The sequence below is a fragment of the Carettochelys insculpta genome, chromosome 8 (assembly GCF_033958435.1).
Source record: "Carettochelys insculpta isolate YL-2023 chromosome 8, ASM3395843v1, whole genome shotgun sequence".
Classification (NCBI taxonomy): domain Eukaryota; kingdom Metazoa; phylum Chordata; order Testudines; family Carettochelyidae; genus Carettochelys; species Carettochelys insculpta.
In genome coordinates this window covers 11,318,914-11,339,503 of record NC_134144.1, presented here as the reverse complement: position 1 = coordinate 11,339,503, position 20,590 = coordinate 11,318,914, and the positions used below count along the sequence as shown (strand labels likewise).

At 44.9% G+C, this 20,590-nt stretch overlaps 1 protein-coding gene across 4 annotated transcripts in view; it reads left to right on the top strand.

Moving 5' to 3' along the window:
* The window catches only part of PARD3B (par-3 family cell polarity regulator beta), a 614,980-nt gene that overhangs the window by 188,556 nt on the left and 405,834 nt on the right, over positions 1–20,590 (top strand). For all 4 annotated transcript variants that reach the window (XR_012646411.1, XM_075001347.1, XM_075001346.1 and 1 more), the window contains exon 4: positions 18,767–18,876. Coding sequence is in view for 3 of the 4 variants with exons in the window: in XM_075001347.1 (XP_074857448.1) it covers positions 18,767–18,876 (110 nt within the window). In the remaining variant the exon portion in view is untranslated. The remainder of the gene's footprint in view (positions 1–18,766; positions 18,877–20,590) is intronic.

Sequence of the window (20,590 nt, the reverse complement as noted above, 5' to 3'; positions counted from 1 at the left end):
ATTGAATGTGGATGGGACTGTGTCATGAAAATTGAGGTGGGACTGTTAGTTTCTACTCAAAGCTGAGATTCTCCCTGTATCTTGCCTTTTTTTGTTTTTGTTTTTTAAATGGAAAGCACTTGAGTATCTTGTGTACATTACAGTGTGCGTGGATTCAATGATAAGCCCAGAACCCCAGCCTCTTCAATTCATAACTCAAATGTACTTCATAAGGATAGTAAGGTTGCCAAGAAACACTGGCTACACTGAGTTACCCTAAAACAAAACCTGCGTTTGTGAAACAGACATTGCAAAGGTAAAGTCAAAAGTCAAGTAAACTCAAATCAGATTTTTAGAAATAAGTTTCACACACATTTTCCAGTTAATAGTCAGGAGGTGGGAGTGGGAGAATGAAAAACTTGATCTCTTCCAACTCACTTCCCAAACCCACATCCTGGTCTGTGTTTAGGAGCTATTCTTAAGAGGAAATTCTCCATCAGGAGGTGGACACCATTCTACATAGGGAGCTACAGAGCAGAGATTCCCAGCTGTTGGGTATACCCATCTGTGGTAGGTCTGCAGAGTAGTGGTTTTTGTTTGTTTTTTTTGGGTGGGTGGGGGGGCACACTTCCATTCATCCCAGTGGCCTCCATAGAATGTTGGGTCTCCATCAGAGACTAACCTCTCAGTTGATGATTGGCCATCCTCCTTCCTATCAAGGCTAGACTCTTTTGGGTTTCAGTTTCCCCTTGGATCTTAAATTCAGCATGGGAAGAGTAAACCTTGCCAGACTAATTGGAGACTTGTAGCTTCCCTGTTGTTTCCCCAAGGCCTCCAAGATGGTACCTCATCTTTGCCATTGCTGTTCATTTCCCTCTCACAGGCAGGATAATGGTGAGAGTTGTTATACTGAGGCGCACATATTTATAAAACCAAATACTCACATTTTCTACATGACACAATTTGTGTGTCCTGGCCACATTCCTGCTTGCAAATTAAAAATAACACAAGTTGGGCTTAATGTTTGTAATCTCTATCTATAGATAGATATATTTGTAATATCACACAAACATGTAGCATGCAGGTAAATAGATGTTATCTGTAGGATTTGTAATACAAGTATGCAGTATACTAAAATGCATTCATAATTGATAATCATAAAGGGAATTAGAAAAAACCTACAGAAAGCATTGTAAACTGACAGTCGAAATGGCTGGGTTTTATTAGCTCTCTGAATTTTTTCATTTTTTTTCTATTGAGTTAGTGTTTTGATTTTTCAGTTGTCCATTGAGTGATGCTTCTTTTTGGCTTTTGTTAGCTTGTTGAGAGACTTTATAGAAAAAGGAACTACATTATTTTTATATATACATAGTTGACTGGTATTCTTTATTTCTTGTTGTAAGCTATTGTTGTAGTGGGGTTAGCCACTTAAGAGTTGTCATATTTCACCTTAGAGGTAGGCTTTTCTTGGCAAACTATGTACATGGATGTCATCCATTACTTAAGGGCTTTTCTGTAGCTCAAGATGAAAGTGGTTACATAAATGAAATAGACACTAAAATAAATCATGTACAATTTTATCTGAATATTTTTATGCTAATAGATTGAGCTGTTAAAGCGTATAAGCACTTAATCTCAGGACTATTAAAAGTGAACCACTGACATGAGGAGTGCAAGATATGCTCTTGAGAGTTGAGGGGTCTAATGTGTTATGTATAAATTAATTGCAGGACCACAAAACTATTGTCAATACTTTTTCTTGAGTAGCTGAGCAGTGTTGGACCCATGTTGAGTCACTCTCTACAAATCGATTCCAAATGAAAGGTCACCTATATTCAGTGTTGTGCTCATAGTAGTAGAGAGTATCCACGAATATATTTTAAACATCTATTGCATTTTCTGCTAATTTTAATAACCAGAAAAAAATATGCCTTAGTGAACACTCCTCTATAGGTATAGGCAATAGTTCCAGTGTGAGCATCAGCATCATCTACCAGGTGATGCTTCCTGCTGTACACAGGAAACAGATAACATGACTTACCATGGTCTGAAGAAGTGGGTCTGTCCCACGAAAGCTCATCTAATAAATTATTTTGCTAGTCTTTAAAGTGGTACTTGACTGCTTCTTGTTTTGATGAGTTACCAGAAGTCCCTCAGCATCAAACAGTTCACAATATTGGCAATTGTTCTTTGGTCTCTAAATATGGTTGTATATTACTTAAAGCAGGAGTCAGAGAGCTTTTCGAGGTGGAGTGCCAACATTTGACTTTTAAACCTTTCTGTACAGTCCGAGTGCTTTATGTTTTACGTTTATGTCTTACGTTTACGGCATTATATTTTAAAGGCACTAATAGTCCTGCCTACAACAGCTTCGTTAATAAATAAATTAACATGCAGAGCTTTACCATTTAGGTGGTGGTAGTTAATTACAGGTGGCTTGACTTTGAGCAAACTTCCAGCCACATGAGGGACGAGGGGCACTGCTGAGCTCCAGCCTTGTGTGCTAATGAAAATCGGCTCTCATGCCACTCTTGGCACCTGTGTTGGAGGTTGCTGACCCCTGACTATAGTAAGGTGTAGCATTTCCATTTCGAGATATAGCCATTCTGAAATAGAAGAGTGTCACATGAATGCCAAGAATCCAACATTTGCAACTCTTATGATGTAACCTTACCCTGTAATTTGACGTGCATTCTCTAATGGAGATGAATGATGGGAGGACAGGAAGTTAGTCAGGGGACTTGTTTAGTTTGTGCTGGAGCCATAAATACCAATGTCGCCTTTGGGGGAAAACCACAATGTACAGAGAGAAAAGTCCCTGGAATGTCTGAAGCACAGTGAGAGAGCACTATGGGATGTCACGCTAGCATGCTAAGTACTGATTTTTGGACCATCCCTGCACCATGTGGCAGCAATGCTATGAGACACAAAAACTTGCAAAATAACAATGTGGTATGTACGTGCAGCTCTTGCAACAGGTGTTGCAGTTCACCTATCGTGGGCGCACAAAATAGAAAGTTTCTAGTTTAGGCAACTGAACAATCAGCAGTGATTCAGTGGAGAAGTGGTGATTGTCAGAGGCACCTGGAACTCAATTCAATCTATACACTTCCTTGGTGGAGCACTGAAAACAGGTGCTCCATGGTGACAGAGGTGACCCTAGGCCCTGACGTCAGTCTGCAACTGGCAGATGTAGTGATTTAGCCAGGATCTAATCAAACTCCAAATTTCATCCTGAAGATACGATCTCTTTTAAGCCTGGTACATTAGGGAGAAAAAGAGAGTCTACAAGCAGTGCATTTACTGGTAATTGTGTAATGCCTTAAGATAAGAAGGCATTAAGTTCTTTTCATGCTGATATAATATTTCAGTTCTGAAGTTTAAGGGTCTGGATTAACTGAAAATTTAACTGAAATCACTACTGAAAATTTAACATCTCGGATTCTTGTAGTGATAGGTAAATGTCTGAATCCAAGGTGAAAAATTTTAAAACTTTTTCATTCCCTTCATGCTTCTGTGATGTGCCACTCTAAACACTGAAAACCCCACAGAAGTTTGGCTATGGCTATATGAAGTAAAGGTGCAATTACTGTGCTTTGTAGAAATGTAATTAATGAAAATAAATAGGTGTTTTGTAATGTGTGACAGGAAAAGATCAGGCTGTTGAAACTTCTTCTGGAATCCCTAAAAACAAAAATGTAAATAAAAGTCAGTATTTTTGTTAAAACCTCTTAAGTTTTTACTTTTACTTTTTTTTCTAATATGAAAAAGAGAACTACTATATTTCACTTTAAGGGTTAGAGTTGCTTTTTGAATTTAATCCAGAGTGAAGCATACAAAAGGGTTCATACTTTTAGAAATGGATTAACTTTCTTTTGGAGGATTGGAGTAAGCCAGTTGCCTGATTGTGTGCCTGGTCGCCTTCTGTTAAGCTAGTCCTTGTACTTATGAGAATTTAAATACCATGATGACAGGCACTCTAAAAATACCAAAGACAGGTAGTCAAACAAATTATGTAGATAGCTGCTATTATGAGTAATTAAAATTGGCTTTAACCTAAAAAGTAAAGGTATCTTAATATAAGAGAAAGTGCCATAGCTTTGTAATGAGGTTAGAATGGGCTACCTACTGAGAGTTACCTTTTAAGTACATTAGGACAAATGTAGGTTGCCTCAGGTGATACTAAGTAATGAAATTGAAGTCTGAGTGAATTTAACCATCCTAGCTGAGAGGCACTGTCTTAAAATGGAGCGCACTTACTGGGTAAAGTATCTGTTTGTGATTGTGTCCTGAAATTTCTGTAGAAAAATAAGAAACACAGACTGGCCATTGGATACTAAGGGGATGTAATAATTTACTGAACATTAAACTAAAACAACGAGGAGTCCTGTGGCACCTTATAGACCTAACAGATATATTGGAGCGCACATCTGACGGAGTGGATCTTTGTCCATGAAAGCTTATGCTCCAATATATTAGTCTGTAGGGTGCCACAGGACATCTCGTGTTTGTTGTTTTTTTTTTTGGCAGATACAGACTAACATGGGTACCCCGCTCATACATGACAATAAAACTGGCATTCTAATTGTCTCTCAGGTCTCATGATGTTATGTAAGTTGTAGTGATATGCTTTCCTGAGTTTGATCAAAATTGTATTTTTTTAGTATTTGCCTTGTGTACAATACCTGGGCTGATTCCTTTTAGGGCCAGTTTAAAAGCCATTCTGGGCCCTGGTATGAATGGTTGTTACTGTCTGTTTATACCAGATATTTTTCAGGCAGTAATTATCCAACTGCACCAAGAACGTGATTTCAGACCTCTGTGGTGTTTGGTATTTTTGTGTACATTCAGCACTGGATATGAGTTCTGATTTCAACAAAGGCAGTTTTAAAATTTCTAGGGGTGTGTGATTTACCGTCGTCTGTAGAACATGGAATGCATAGCCGATCAAGAGAGTAATTGTCATTGGAATGACCTTTCCAACAGATAGTTTGATACATATTTGATGGGTGACTTTTTCCCATCACAGTTGGCCTTTTTGTGTTAGGAACAAAATTTTGAATTATGACTTTAATTTTGTAGGCCATTTATTACAAATCTCTTTCCATCCAGTTTATTGTGCTCAATCAAAGCATGAATGCTCATTTCTATAGTCATTCTTCTTCTTTATTTGGAAAATTAAAAAGAGGAGTGACTTATTTTTCGGCGCTTAAAGCAGAGTTATGGAAGCACTTCAATGCACTGGTATAGCCAGGGTGCGGATGGGTGGGTGAGCAATGATGTAGGAGTTCAGGAGTGATGGGACAATCTCTAGCTCCTCTCCAATCAGACTTGGAGCAGGGGGAGGGATAGATGCTCTGGTGAGGAGCCCCATAAAAATGAACCTCCATCTCCACCACCTCTTCACCCCCTGCTCCTCAGAAGGTTTGCTATGTGAAAGCAGTCACCAGTACCAAAGTTTGAGAACCACTGTTGTAAGTGATACACGTGTACTTTGTTTCTATTTGACCCTTTAAAAAAATTCATGTTTTAAGGACCTCACAGCTAAGTACTCCTGCTAGGGCTAATGAGAATTGAGGGCATGCTCTTCTTTGCCCACTTGGCACTGCGATGGGGGAGTGGGGTTGGGTCATGGAGGTTTAGCATGTTCATCCCCATTCAGGGCTCCAGTGGCAGAGCAGTGTCAGTGAATGGGGACTTGCTCCTCTCTGCCCACCAGACGCTCCTGCTGGGGAGTGGGATCAGGGCTCACAGGCCTGCAAGCCCTTGGACCTGTTTCCCATTCTAGCTGGAGCTACCAGATGGAGTGAGCCTAGATGCTAAGTGGCCCACACAAGCCCATCCATGGCTACACCCTGGTTTAACATAGGCTGTCTCCTGGCTGGCCAGTTTCTTACCAGGAGGCTATACTCGCCCCTGCTGGCTTTTCACTTTTGGAACAAACCAAGACCTAGCGTGGGGTCGGCAGCCTGTGGCTCTGGAGCCACATGAGGCTCTTTGAGGAGTCACTTGCGGCTCCAAGCACTGACTCCTCTGTGGCTCCGGATGTGGGAATTCAGCTCACCATACATCTGGTTAACTCTTTGTCCGCCAGGCTTTTACAAAATTGGAAAACATCCAGGATTTTGCTCAGCTCCTGCAAACTCTGCAGCCTTGGAGTTTTTCCCAGGTTGTTTTTGCCTCCGCTCCAATCACAGCTGTTCCATGTAGTCGACAGGGAGCAAAGTCAGAAACAGCGTGGGCAAGAGTGGAGCTGCGGTAGGAGGTAGTAGGAGGGCTCCCTGCCTTTTTTGTTTAAGGAAGTAAAATCTGTGGGGGTGGGTTCAGGCTGGGAGCCAACCAGCAGCATGTTTGCAGCCCAGCTGTGAATTGGCCAGCCCGCCCAGCCACTGCTCTCTCTGGTATAGTAAACACCCTTCTTTTGGGGGGAGGTGCAGGTTCAGGCTGGGAGCTCAACCCCTCCAGCCAGCAGCATGTTTGCAGCCAGCCCAGGCACTGCCACTCACTGGCAAGGTAAGCACCCCCTTGCGGGGACTGGTTTTGGCTGTGAGCCCAACCCAGGAGGCAGAGTGCTTGCAGCCCAGCTGTGAATGGAGCCCCCCGGGGTGGGAGAGAAGCAGATCCCAGGGAGTCTGCATTGCTGCAGTAACCATGTAGACCTACCATGACCTGATTGCTGTACGGTTACTGTCAGGGTTTTGGACATTGTGCTCAAATTAATTAGTAGTGGGATTTTTCCACACTATGGACTCAGGGGAGCTGGAGGGCAGGAAAAAAAGTGTGCAGCTTGGATGGCAGAAGGATGCTCACATTCACTGTGGGCTATTGGATTCTCTTCCACCTACTTGTCCAGGGCCGCGTCTACACGTGCCGGCTACTTCGAAGTAGCTGCGCCAACTTCGAAATAGCGCCCGTCACGGCTACATGTGGCGGGCGCTATTTTGAAGTCGACATCGACGTAGGGCAGTGAGACATCGAAGTTGCTATCCCCATCAGGAAGTAGGGAACGTGTAGCCGTTGCGTGTCCTGCAACATCGAAATAGCGGGGTCCACCATGGTGGCCATCAGCTGAGGGGTTGAGAGACTCTCTCTCCAGCCCCTGAGCTCGATGGTCGCCGCATGCAGCAGCCCCTTAAAGGTCCCCACCCCCTGCCTTCCTGTGCAGGAAGCTGAGAGAGTGTGCAGGCAGCAGCACAGCCACGCGGCCAGCCTGCATGCTCCTCTGCAGCCACAAGAACCCCCCAGCACTGCGATGGCCACCCCCCAGCCCCCTAAGCGCCCCCAGGGCACCGCCCCCAAGGGGGAGCCAGGGCTCCCAGACCGGCAGCCAGGCTGGGAAGCGGCAGCGGGGCCCCTCCTGGACGGAGGCTGAGCTTCGGGACCTGCTGGGGCTCTGGAGTGAGGAGGAGGTGCTCCAGGTAACAGGGAGCAAGAGGTGGAACGCAGATGCGTTCGCTCGGTGGCCGAGGGCCTGGCCGCCCAGGGTCACCCTGCCCGCACTCCTGACTACGTCAGGAGTAAGGTGAAGGAGCTGCGGCAGGGTTATGCCCGGGCCTGGGATGTGGCCGGCCGATCTGGGGCTGCCCCCATCACTTGCCCCTTTTACAGGGAGCTCAGGGCCATCCTGGGCCCCTGGCACACCTCCTCCCCTCCGGCCACTCTCGATACCTCGGCCGACGAGCCCCAGCAGGCTCCGGAGGCGGAGTCCGCCCTGGAGGTAAGCCCCGCACCCCAGGGCCCACCCCAGGAGCCCACCCCTGGGGCACCAGAGGAGGAGGAGGAGGGGGAGTCCTCCTCCAGTGACGCAGGGCTCCGGATCCACATCCCGTCCCGGAGCTCCAGCAGGGCATCCGCCCACCGGCTGTCCCCCGACCGTGGGAGTGGACCATCAGGTATGTACCCCCCCGGTGCACACCCCTGGGGTTGAGGGGCAGGGGTAATAGATATGACCAGGGCCCCCCCCCATGCCCAGATGACCATGGCCCCAAGGACAGCAGTGGCATGTCCCTCAGAAGAGTGCATCAGCCCCTGCCCCCCCAGCACAACAGTGCCATGCCCCATCCCTGGGGATGGGGGGAGCGGAACCTAGGGTCCCCCAGGGGGAGGGGGCGGGACACCCATCAGCAGTAGCAGCAGCATCTCCCAGGGACGGGGATGGGGAACCAGCAGCAGAGGGGTGGGGGGACAAGGGCCACGGCTCGGGGCCCACACTAACGGCTGTCTCCGCTCTTCTTCCCCACCGTGTTCCGCAGCTGCACCATCGGAAGGACCGGAGAGCGCCGTCGAGGTGTCAGTGGTCCCGGAGAGCCCACCGGGGCCATCACTCCAGGCCAGCCCCTTGGCAGAGCACTGACCGGCCCCAGGGCGGGGACGACGGCGGAGCCAGCACCACCACCGGACGGCGACGGACCCCCAGCTGCTGGCCATCCTTCGTCGGCAGCTGGAGATCTCCGAGCACCATCTGCGGGTGGAGGAGCGCTGCCTCCAGCTCCAAGAGCGGGTGCTGGCCTGGCGCCAGGAGGCATGGGGGGCCTTTATGCGCACTTTTGAGCACATAGCGGACTACCTGGCCCCCCATGCCAAGCCGGCCGCCGCTCTGCCCGCCGCTCCAACCGCTGTCCACCACCTGGGGCCAGCTGACACCCGCCAGCCTTATCTCCCAGTCCGCCCGGCCCCCAGCCAGCCCCGGCATGGGCTGTGGTCGAGGCGCGGGTCATGGCTGCCCACCCCCAGCGCTGGACGTTAGGGGGTGTGGGGCCCAGGACGTGGCCCCCCTCCTTTGTATATATCCCCCTCACCTATGTTTCGTAAATAGTTTGTATTAGACCCCTGTTCTATTACGTTATGATGATACCTGCCCCCCCATGTAAATAGTTCTCCCTTTCCTTGTCTTCCCTTTTTTTTTTCCTTTCATCTTATAATACGTGTGTATGTATATAATATTTATTTTGGCTGTACATAGTTATAATATAAGAAGAAAAGTTCAAGATATATATTCTAGTTTCACGACAAACATGTCTGTTTTTATTTACAAGAAAAGTGGGGGGGTTGTGCTCTGTGGTGTGGGCGTAGGGGCAGGGAGTGTTGTGGAGGATGGGGGGGGTGCAGTGGGGGGCCTGCCAGCATTCACCCTGCAGCCTTATAGAACTGGGCCCGCAGGGCCTCCCGGACCCGGGTCCCTTCAGGGTCCACCTGGCGACTGGGGGCAGCGGGTGGCTGCATGTCAGCCCTGCCGGCCTCCACAGCCCAGCCCTGAAAGAAGGCCTCCCCCTTGCTCTCGACGAGGTTGTGGACGGCACTGCACGCACCCACAATCTGGGGGATGTTGGTGGGGCCCGCATCAAGGCGGGTGAGGAGACACCTCCAGTGCCCCTTGAGGCAGCCAAATGTGCGCTCCACCACCTGGCGCGCGTGGTTCAGGTGCGTGTTGAAGCGCTCCTGGCTGGCTGACAGGTGGCCCATGTAAGGGTGCATGAGCCAGGGCCGGAGGGGGTATGCCGCGTCTGCGATGACGCACAGGGTCATGGTGGTGTCCCCCACAGGGATCTCCTGCTGGGGGATGAAGGTCCCTGCCTCCAGCCAGTGGCACAGGTCTGAGTTTCAGAATACCTGGGCGTTATGGGTGCTGCCAGGCCAGCCCACATATATGTCCAGGAAGCGGCCCTGGCTGTCCACCAAGGCCTGGAGGACTACTGAGTGGTAGCCCTTCTGGTTTAGGTAGCATCCTCCACTGTGCTCCGGGGCGCGGATGGGGATGTGGGTCCCATCCAGAGCCCCGAAGCAATTGGGGAAGCCCAGGGTGGCAAAGCCCGCGATGGTGGCATCCGGGTCCCCAAGCCTCATGAGCCTGTGGAGGAGCAGGGCGTTGATGGCGCGGACGACCTGCAGGGGAAGCACATGGGAGAGCACCAGTGAGGGGTGTGCAGGGTGTGTGTGGCCCTCCCCTGCCAGGGCTGCCTACCGCTCCCCCCATGGGTCCTCTTACCTCCATGAGGACAGCCCCGATGGTGGCCTTGCCGACGCCAAACTGCTGGCCCACAGATCGGTAGCTGTCTGGAGTGGCCAGCTTCCAGACAGCGATGCCGACCCTTTTCTCCGCACTGAGGGCATGCCGCATGAAGGTGTCCTGGTGCCTCAGTGCGGGGGTGAGCCAGTGGCATAGCTCCAGAAATGTCTGCCGGCTCATGCGAAAGTTCCTGAGCCAGCGGTCGTCGTCCCACTCTCCGAGCACCAGCCGCTCCCACCAGTTGGTGCTCGTGGGGTAGCTCCACAGCCGGCGGCGTGCGAGGCGGGGGGGGTGGGCGGAGTGCTGCAGGGTTGGGGGTTGCTTCCTCCTCCCCTGCTGCTTCTCTGTGGCTAGGATGTGATCAGCTGCCTCCTGCATGGCATTGAGCAGGGCGAGCACTGCTCCTACAGGGTGGCTGGGTGGACCTCTGGCGGCGGCGGCTGCTGCTGGGGGTCCATGACTGCGTTGCTCGAGGTGTGTGTGCCTATGGCTTTGCAGACTGCGTGCTGTGCAGGCTGTGTGTGTCTGGGAGGGGCCCTTTAAGGGAGCGGCTAGCTGTTGCCCCGGAAGCACTAGTCCGCCCTGTGACCCTGTCTGCAGCCGTTCCTGGCACCCTTATTTCGATGTGTGCTACTTTGGCGTGTAGACGTTCCCTTGCAGCGCCTACTTCGATGTGGTGCTGCCCAACGTCGACGTTCAACGTTGACGGCACCAGCCCTGGAGGACATGTAGACGTTATTCATCGAAATAGCTTATTTCAATGTCGCTACATCGAAATAAGCTATTTCGATGTAGCATACACGTGGAGACGTAGCCCAGGTCTGTTATGGTCTAAGGCTCAGGGTCTGCCCGCCACTGGTGAGCTTTCAGCTCCCTTCATGCTCTGGGCTGTAGGTCCCAGCAAATAGGATACTTCAAGCAAGTTTTCCATAGGCTGCTAAAGGGGATCAACCAGAAAAGTTCTGGTTCATTCTCCAATCTCTGTGAGACAGGAATTATTATTAAACCTATTTCACAGATGGGGCAACTAAGGCTGAGAGAGAGCTAGGCCTCACTAGCACTGCAAACTTGTGCCTGAAAAACAGGCTTTGGCTAACTCTATGTTGCTGCTGGTGTGCTTTGAAAGCTGCTACTCAATCTTGGTGTGCAATTTATGGACTCTGCTTAAGTTGAACGAATGAAGTGTGGGAAAAGAATTCACCTCCAGATGCCTCAGCTTCTGCTCTAAGCACAAGGCAGAGGGCATGAAATTTTATAACAGGACACAGTACAATCAGCCTCCCCGCTGCAGCCTCTGCTGGCTCTTCTCCCCGCCCCTGCCTTTACCAATGGAGCCTGGCGCATAACTTACAGAAGCCTGATGCTCGCTTCTGGGGCATTGGACAAGCTGGGGGATGGGCTCTGCTAATTGTGGGGACCAAATGTGGGGACCAGCATAAAGTTTGCTTACCCCTACTGTACTGCACAGTCCTAAAGAGAGCCCCTTTGGATTGCCAGTTAATTTCTGGTACTGAGTGCCACCAGATAGGACCGATCTTGGAGCCTAGTAGGTCTCAGAAAAGGGTTAAATATTTACATGGATCACATTACAAATCATTGTGCGTGCACTGTTCTTACAATAGGGTGACAAAAAGTACAGTTTGGCATTATTTATTTAAGGACTGCGTCGTATTCATGTGCAGTGCAGCTCTTGAAGTATTGGTTTTGTAACCGAATTTGAAAAAATTGCTCTTCTCGCTGTTTTGGTTGCAGACCCCCTGACGTAGATGCTGACTCCGTGAGTGCTGAAGCCCCTGCAGAAAAAAATAGGGGGTACTCAGTACTCCCCAGCCATGCGTGTTTGGCAAGGTTACTGATTGGCTGTTTGCTGTCTGGCTGGGGGTGCTTTGGAGGGCAGAGAACTGTGGGGTATGACTTAAGGGGCAGGGTGGAGCTGGGGCAGAAAGAGGCAGAAGAATGAGGGCAGAGCTGTGGCGGGTGAAAGAGGTGGGTTAAGATGGGAACTGGGAGAGAGCAGCCACAGGGGGAAATGAAAGCACCCGCTTGTCAACAGATGTACAATATTCAGGAGAGTTAAGACTTGCTAATGTGATTTAACCATAATATTTGCATTTTGTATCTTAATACTACTACTGTGGACTGCTTCATCCCAAACTAGTGGTGTAGCCCCTTGGGTGTGTTCACCATAACTAACACCAATAAAAGCTCACTTTCAGGTTCACTTGTGATTTGATATTCACACATTCAGCCCTCTCTTTTTTGATGTAGAGGTGCACATATGCCACAGTGGACTAGTACAGGAAGCATCTAGTGATTGGTTTGGGAACCAGGGCTGAATCAGACAACAGATCACCTACCTGCAACATCAAGCCTGAGGGAAATAAAAAGGGAGGAATTAGGTTTCGCAGCTGATACAGAGAGAAACTAGACACTTGGCTGAGCAGGAAGAATTCTAGGAACAGGCAAGCTTGAGGAGAAGCCTGGGAACAGACTTTGTCGTCTTATTGCTCACTTAGGTTCTCTAAAGTCAAACTCTAGAAAAAGCATCAAAGGGGGGAACCATGTTAGCCTGTAACTTCATAAATAACAAGCAGTCCTGTAGCAGCTTGAAGAGCAACAATTTTTTAGGTAATGAGCTCTCATGGATAAGACTCACTTCTTCAAGGAAAGTGGCAAGTTAGATCCAACATAACCTGTTTAGCCTTTGCATTGATAGCTCATCATATATTTGAACTCTTTTTCTAAAATAAAAAATATAGTGCTTAAATATATTCTTTTTGGAGATGTTTCCTGTGACATAGCATTTATCCAAATGTTACAGTTATTAATTGGGCTCAAATGGCAGAACTACTCTCCTCTTCTTTCCTGAAGTTAAAATATTTGTATAAAAAAAGCTTTGAATTGTACCATATGCGTGTTTCAACTATTTCAGTTTTTTAAAAAAAATTCTTTCCAAAACATAAGGGTTAGTGGGGAAAATGTATTACTAATAGAAAATCTCTGTAGATACTAATCCTTTGACAGGTTGATGCCAGTAAATGGAAAATGATTGATCTTTTGTTTTGTAACTAGGTAATACATGGTTTACTTTAGGAGGGAAAGATTGCAGGGTGGTTTCTTATCAGCTATGTCAAAGTTTAACAATAATGTTAACACAGCCATATACACTTTTGAACTATTAATAGGATGGCACATTTTGGGTTCAACATTTAAAATTATATTGTAGGAAAAAAGTCCCTGTATTAACCAAGGTTATAAAATATGGTCACGAGGGGGCACTTACAGCTTTAGCAGTACAACTTTAGAGATCTAGAATTTATCATCTAAAGAAGACCATGTGATAATACCTTCAGTTTTGGGGTTTTGGAATACCACCAAACAATAGCGTCTTGAGATAATCTGATGATGTGACCTATCCAGAAAAGGGTGTTCTGTGTTGGAAGAACTGCACTGTCTACCTGTTCTTCCATGGATCATTATAATAAATATTCAAAGCCAATGCTTCAGCATAAGAAGTTGAAAAACTATATAGAAACATAAGGTAATAAAAGGCAAGCCAGAAGGGGAAAGATACTCTTGCCCCCCAAAAGATCCAATACATTAACAAGAACACTTTGTTCCCTAATTGATGAGAGAAATGCCTGTCTTTTTTTCTAAATCAAAAATGTCCTATTATCCAACGTGTATCTGTACTGGATTGAAAAGTATGATGGTACTTAGAATGTATTATCAGTGTTCTGATGGGAGACAGTAATGAATAAATTTAAGGTATCTATGTGTAAGGGGTATACAACATCCTTTTAACTATATGTATTATCAAGATACCATTATTTATATATACCCTTTCCTAATTATGCTTATAGTCTCTAACCAGTGTTAGTACTATCTGTATCACTAGTAAAAGATCCACATTTTTCGCAAGCATTGACAGATGGTTTGTGCTGAAATTGCTTGAGTATTGTACAGCTAGGTTTGGAAGGATTCAGCTTTATTGGTAAGAGTTCTCTCACTCTCTCTCTCTCTCTCTCTCTCTCTCTCTCTCTCTCTCTCTCTCTCTCTCTCTCTCTCTCTCTCTCACACACACACACACACACACACACACACACACACACACACACACACACACACACACACACACACACACACACACACAGAGTATTTTCATCAGTAATCCTCTAAACTTATCAATAAGAAAAATTAAAAAAAACACTGCTTGAAAATGTATTGGAATTTGACTTAAGGATGTTTACTTGGTATATTTTGCTGTTGACAATTTGTAACACTTGTAAAATTTTAACTTTTTGAATCTCAACATTCACTCCCTTCTTAAGGCAACTGTAAATATTCAAATAGCGGTCCTCTAAAAATAGCTTTAAAATAATTTTGATAGATAATATCAATATTTGTAACACTGAACTCTTCCAGGTAATTCAGTTCTTTAATTCTTGTTAGCTTTCATATATTTAAGAGTATCATGTAAAAATGACCCTTGATTTCCATGCTATTTCTCATGCATAGCGTAGTCACCAGTGACTTGGTATGAATGTGTTTTTATGAGCTACCTGAAACAATAAATGACATATCAAAACAGTATCTCGTTTTCTCATAGCTGGCCATTTAACTGTCAAAAGTAAATGGGCTTGATGATATTTATTGCAATAAAATAAGAGTAAATTAATGTCTCAGTAGGTATGGATTGCTTTCTGTGGCTTCGTTCACATGCTTTTTACCTGGGAAAGGGTTTTGTGAGATGTATCTGATCTAGTCACATGACAAAGGTTCTGAAACTGTAGGATGCTCCTCTCTAGTGGATAGTTTGGGAAGGCGGGTACTATCCAGCTCCTCTCTTCCCTCAGTTCTGGCCTGGACCAATGGCCAGCCTCCCTGGCCCCATCCTCCAGTGCAGCTTCGCCCCACCATTGCCACTGGCTGCTTCCCTGTTCATGGCCTGGGGCCAGAGCAGATCACATCTGGCTGCAGGTCCACCTTCCAGCCCACCCCCAGCTGTCTGCATCTTCCTTCTTTTTCCTCAAACTGCGGCTCCACTCCCAGCCCCTGCTTGGAGTTGGGGAAAGGTACAGACCAGGGTAAGAGGCATGACCATGAATGTTTGGAGACTACTGGTATATTATTCATGTGAATTGTGTGGCACTGAACTTCTAGGTCTGTAGTTATCTTGTACTATATATCGATACAGATATGTTTCAGATTCTTTACCACCTCCATGCACTACAACTTTGCTTGATCTTTAACCTCTTATTGTATGAAGTGAAGAAGGAAATGGAAGGCAGCCCATGCAGCCATCATTTTTTGATGGTTTTCATGGGAGCAGTTCTTATTGCGGTACAAAGTAACATAGGTCATAGAAGCAGCAACAATATAAATGATGCATCTTCCTTTATTTCAGATATGATTAGTGATCTATGGATGAGCACAGCTTGGGAGAGTGGGAATCGTTGTATTCAATGAATTCCTCTGTTGCAAATTTCCTTTCTCATTTTGTTAGATTCTGTTCCACGTTGATGTTTACCACCTTTTATAACATTGGGACTGGTTGACAGTTCAGTAGGATGTTTGCTTACATTTCTTCTTAACATCTGTAAACTGTCGAATTGATGCAAATCAGTGATATGTTTAATTTACAAAAAGAAGAAGAAAATAAATAACTGCAGCAGTAGCAGAGTAGTGGTAGAGCTGGGTGGGAATTTTATGCCAAAGCTTTGAGTTGGAAAATGCTGATTTGTCAAACTGGAAGTAGTGGCAGGAAATAGTTGATTTTAGCAAATCTTTCAATTTGAAATGAAAATATAGCAATGGTTGAAATGTCCCACTCTGATGTTTTTGAAACAGTATTTTGGTTCAAAATGACATTTTGTTTTGGAATTTAATGTCAAGAAAGATAAACAATTGTAAAAAGTCAAAACCCTAAAATAAATGTTTCAGAACTGTTAATACAAAATGTTTTAATTGACACAATCCAAAATTTGTCTGGATTATCTGTGAAACTTTTTGAAATTTTTTTTTTCACCCAACTTGGGACTGGAAAAGGTTTTGAAATCTTGAAAATTTTTACAAAATGAGAAAAAAAACATTTACTTCCCAGCTCTTAAGCCATGGATGGGCCTGTTACACTTTTATGACGTGAGTCATGCACCAGATGGCACAGCTACATAGTATTTTTACTTAATATGGGAGCACCATTCAGCCTTTTGAAGGAATCCTTGTATTCTTAATTTTGTGATGGAGTTTTTTTGGCGGGAGCTGTTAAAAGCAGCAGGAAAGTTTGCCTTTTATATCTTTATGCTACCCATTCACAGAGGACAACAAAGCACTGGTGACTGGTGTCTGCCCTGAGGTTTCTGAAGCATTTTAATGGAAAGAAGTCTCAAAACCAGGCTGTGGTTTGAGGAGAATAGAAGACATAAGCTGGTCTCTCTCTCACTCACACTGCCTTTTTTTTCCCCTCTTTCATTCATTCTGTTGGCCAAGAATCAGTTTTAGGTAATTGGAGACTTCAGGTATGTTATTTACTAGCAAGAAGCTGTTATGGAAGATTGATTCCTAGACTGGGGTCCAGCAACTTGGTAGGGGCACTAACACGTTTTACTTTCATAGCACTAAGGTTTAAATGTAGTAGTATTGGCATCTTTATGTGGCTACTGCTATTGGACAGTGGGCCAGCCTTCATCCTTTGGATGACAGGTCATCTAGGTATTTGTTTTCAGATGAGCTCTCTAAGGCTTGTGTATGATTAGATGAGTGGGAGAGGATGGCTGAAATCTAACAGAGAGGTGAGGTATAATTTGGGATAATACAGGAAAAGGTACAAAGAGATGATGGGATGACAAGGACAAGACCAAGCAGTTGCAGCAGGTGTAGTTTTGGAAAGCAGCATGAGCTAAGGGGCTGGAGCTGGTGTTTTAATTCCATGCTCATAGGCAAAGAATAAATTTGTCCCTTCCTGAAAATCTTGATTTATGACCCTTAGGGGAGGAAGTCATAAGGCTGTGGTTTTAGCTTTGATTTTGAAAAGTCTACTACGTGGAGTTGGAAAAAGAATGTGAGTTTGGGAAGTTACAAATAAAAATACCAATCTGACGCTAACCTTGACCGTTGAGGCTACGACCGCACAGCAGAGCTATTATGTGATACCTTGGTATCCCGAAATAACTACTGTCTCTTTGAAATGCACCTGTTGTTTCAAAATATTTTCCTGAAGTAACGCATTCATTCTTTCACCATCCCTGTAGTCCTCGTTGCTGGAGGAGTAGGGGATATCTCAAAATAACACTTTATTTCAACATTTGGTACTGTTTCGAACTTTACTCAAAATAGGCTATACAATAATGTCTGTTTCAAAATAACTTTAGTCAAAGGTGGCTGTAGAGTGGAGGAAAGCCAACTGTCTCAAGCAGTATGCTAAGGAAGGGAAGATGTGAGACACGACAGGTTAAGGAGATGTGGTCAAGTTACAGGATGAGGGTGAATGGGATGTTTGCACTGAACACCAATATGGGTGGAATTGAATGTCACAAAAATATGTGTACTGATAGCACCTTGGTCTTCACAGGTAACTTCAGAAAGAGTATACTGGCAATCATAAAGGCATGAATAACTGGTGAGATCCAAATCTATGCAATTGCGTTTGGCCATAGATGCTACGTTAAAATCCAAATACAAGTCAAAGATGCAGAGCTGCCAAGGTTGTGAAACTTCGTGGTATAAGTTGTAGGATAGATAGCTCAGTGATTTGAGCATTGACCTGCTAAACCCAGGTTTGTGAGTTCAATTCTTGAGAGGGGCATTTAGGGATCTGGGGCAAATAAGTTTAAAAAAAAAATCTGTCAAGGGTGGTGATAGATCCTGTTGTGAGTGCAGGGGGCTGGACTTGACCTCTGAATGTCCCTTCAACTTCTTTGAGATGGACAAGCTCAGCAATGTGGAGAAGTTGCTTCAGCCTAACTCCAGCAGCTCTTTTGTTTGGCCTAAATCAGCTCAAGGTCCCTCCTGAGTCAGGCATGTGGAAAAGCAGAGAGATACGCTGTTTCAATTTTAGGGAAAAGATGGAGATAGATATATTTTCTCTCTTGTGGCATTGCATCCCATATGGCCTCACATGTTCATGTGGAAAAGAGGACTGTATTCATTCAGAACATTGCATAAAAGGCTTACAATAAATGAATAATTGACTATACTGCTTTGGAGTGCCTTTGATGAAAAGAGAACTACTGAAATGTGACCCTGAGATCTCATTCTACCAAGCTAATGTCTGCAGTAAAACAATAAAATAAAAGCTGGCCTGAAACATGAAGGCTGTTGGTACATCTGAAAGTGTCAGTCTGAACACTAGCCACTATTTATCAACGGAAACTAACAAAACTAGCAGAGTCTTTATACCCTACGGGATTATTCCTTAAAGTGGGCATATGGTTTCCATATTGGATTATGATAATACATATGGTCATAAAATCCTAAAGTGGTTATTATACTGGTTTTGAAAGAATGTCACTCTGCTTGCCTGCGGGTTTTTATATTAATGTACATTTGATCCCTTTAGCTTTGCCATTGTGGAGGATCGTACTATTGAATCTGCAGCTTTTATCATTTCTGTATGTCAGTAGCTAATAAATGCTATTGAACCTCACAATTTGCTGGTACCTAAAGAAATAGTAAGTTTGGGTGCAGGTAAGTTGTAGGTCTTTTAAATTAAATTGCACAGTAATTGAATAGAGGTTTATCCTGAAGGTCTTTTGACTGTGGACCTTTTATTTTGTCTTTTAGGTACACGGCTGCTAGTGAGGCGGAGCAGTGACCCAGCGATGGGCCCACCTGCTGACTTCTACCCAGGTGCTGCACACGCCACTGGCAATAGTCTGAAGCCCGTTGTGACCGTAAGTATTGTGTTGTTTGTTTTTAAGAGAGAAATCGTGTGTGTAATTTTATATATATGAGTGTGTGTGTGTGTTTATGTATCTTTGTTTTGTGAGCTAAGGTAATGTTTCCAAGAAATGGAGTCAAGCTCATTCAATGGAAAAAGCTGAATTCCATTTCTATTTATGCTGGAATTGCATAAGATCTTTAACTCACTGTGAGTCTCTTATGAATGGGAGATTTAAGTAAAGTGTGAGACTGGATTATGATTTTTGTGTAGGAACTGATCTTTTAGTTACTACCCTCATTAATTATTTCTGCATTGCCATCCAATTCAGCATCACTCAGTAACAAAATATTCTTTGTTTACCACCATTGCTGTTTGTATCTCTGTCTTTTTTTCTTCATCCCCCTTTCTTCACTCTGTATTTCTCTTCTCCTGCAGCATCCAGTCACCACTCTCTGAGGTCTTCATCTCCTGATTTTACAGACTATTTAATTGCTGATCACTTTAACATTGATATGGCTGTTCTCATTAGGCATTAGTGCTAATGTACAAGTAAGGTTAATGTGATGGCCAGGGAGTTGATGCCTCGTAGGGCTAGTATTTCAGATTCACTGCACATTCATGAAAGCAACAGTGCTGCAGTTAGGACACACATGAAAGCTTTTATTTACAAATTTAAGATCAAAGTATTTTTTTAAATTAGATTCTGCAGAGGGTCACATTAAGTATATGTGTAGGTGAAGTGGGCCACCTTACGTATATCATGGAGCAGGGGGATAATCTGTAGGCCCTGTTTTTGCTAAAAAAGCACAATGTGCCTGATTCTGCACTCTATTATCCTGGTTATATTTAGGTGTAACTATAGATTACAACATTGTATAACTGAAGTAACAGAGATGAGACTCAACCACATATGTAGAAACAATGTATATGCCAGTCTTCATTTTGCAAATGCTGCTGACAAACACTGTATTATCACTTTTAGAGGATATTCTTTTGTTTGTTGATCCTGTTGACATGACTAACCCCTTTAAAAATAATTTTTCTATTTTATCATATGCATTATATTTTATAGACTATTCACAAGTTACTATCGTTTTAATGTGTGCCAGAGATCCTCATGGGTATAGTGTCTTAGTTCAACACTTTCTAAAGCCAAACTTCAATTGTTTGTTCTCTTTAAACTGTGAGTTAGATTTTCCTTGTCAGATTCCTATTGCCCATGTGGATGAATTTTTTTAAAAGATCTACTTAGTTGTAATACAGAATACTTCTCAGGTTGTTTTTTTGTGTGTGTGTGTCCTTGAAAGATCTGCAAAATAGGCTAAAATCACCAATGAAATAATTGGCAATGTGTAGTTTCAAATTATCATATTTTAGACTGAGCCCTAAATTGAGCTGAATGGAGCAGCTCACCCTTCCAGTTATTCTGTTAACTCAAAAGGACCCCGGCAACTTCGAAGTCCCCGTATTCCTATTTGCTCATAGGAATAAGAGGACTTCGGAGTAGCCGGGGTCCTTTTGAAAAGGAGCCCCATCTGGACAAGCCGCGCAGTAGCAAGCTGTGTCAATTTCGAAGAGCTATGGCCACCCGCATGCTAATGAGGCACTGAATATGTATTTCAGTGCTTCATTGGTAAACTTCGAAACGGCCATTTCAAAGTTTTTGGCTAGTGTAGACGTAGCCAGTGAGTTTGACTATACCATACCGAGCTACGTCTCTGAGA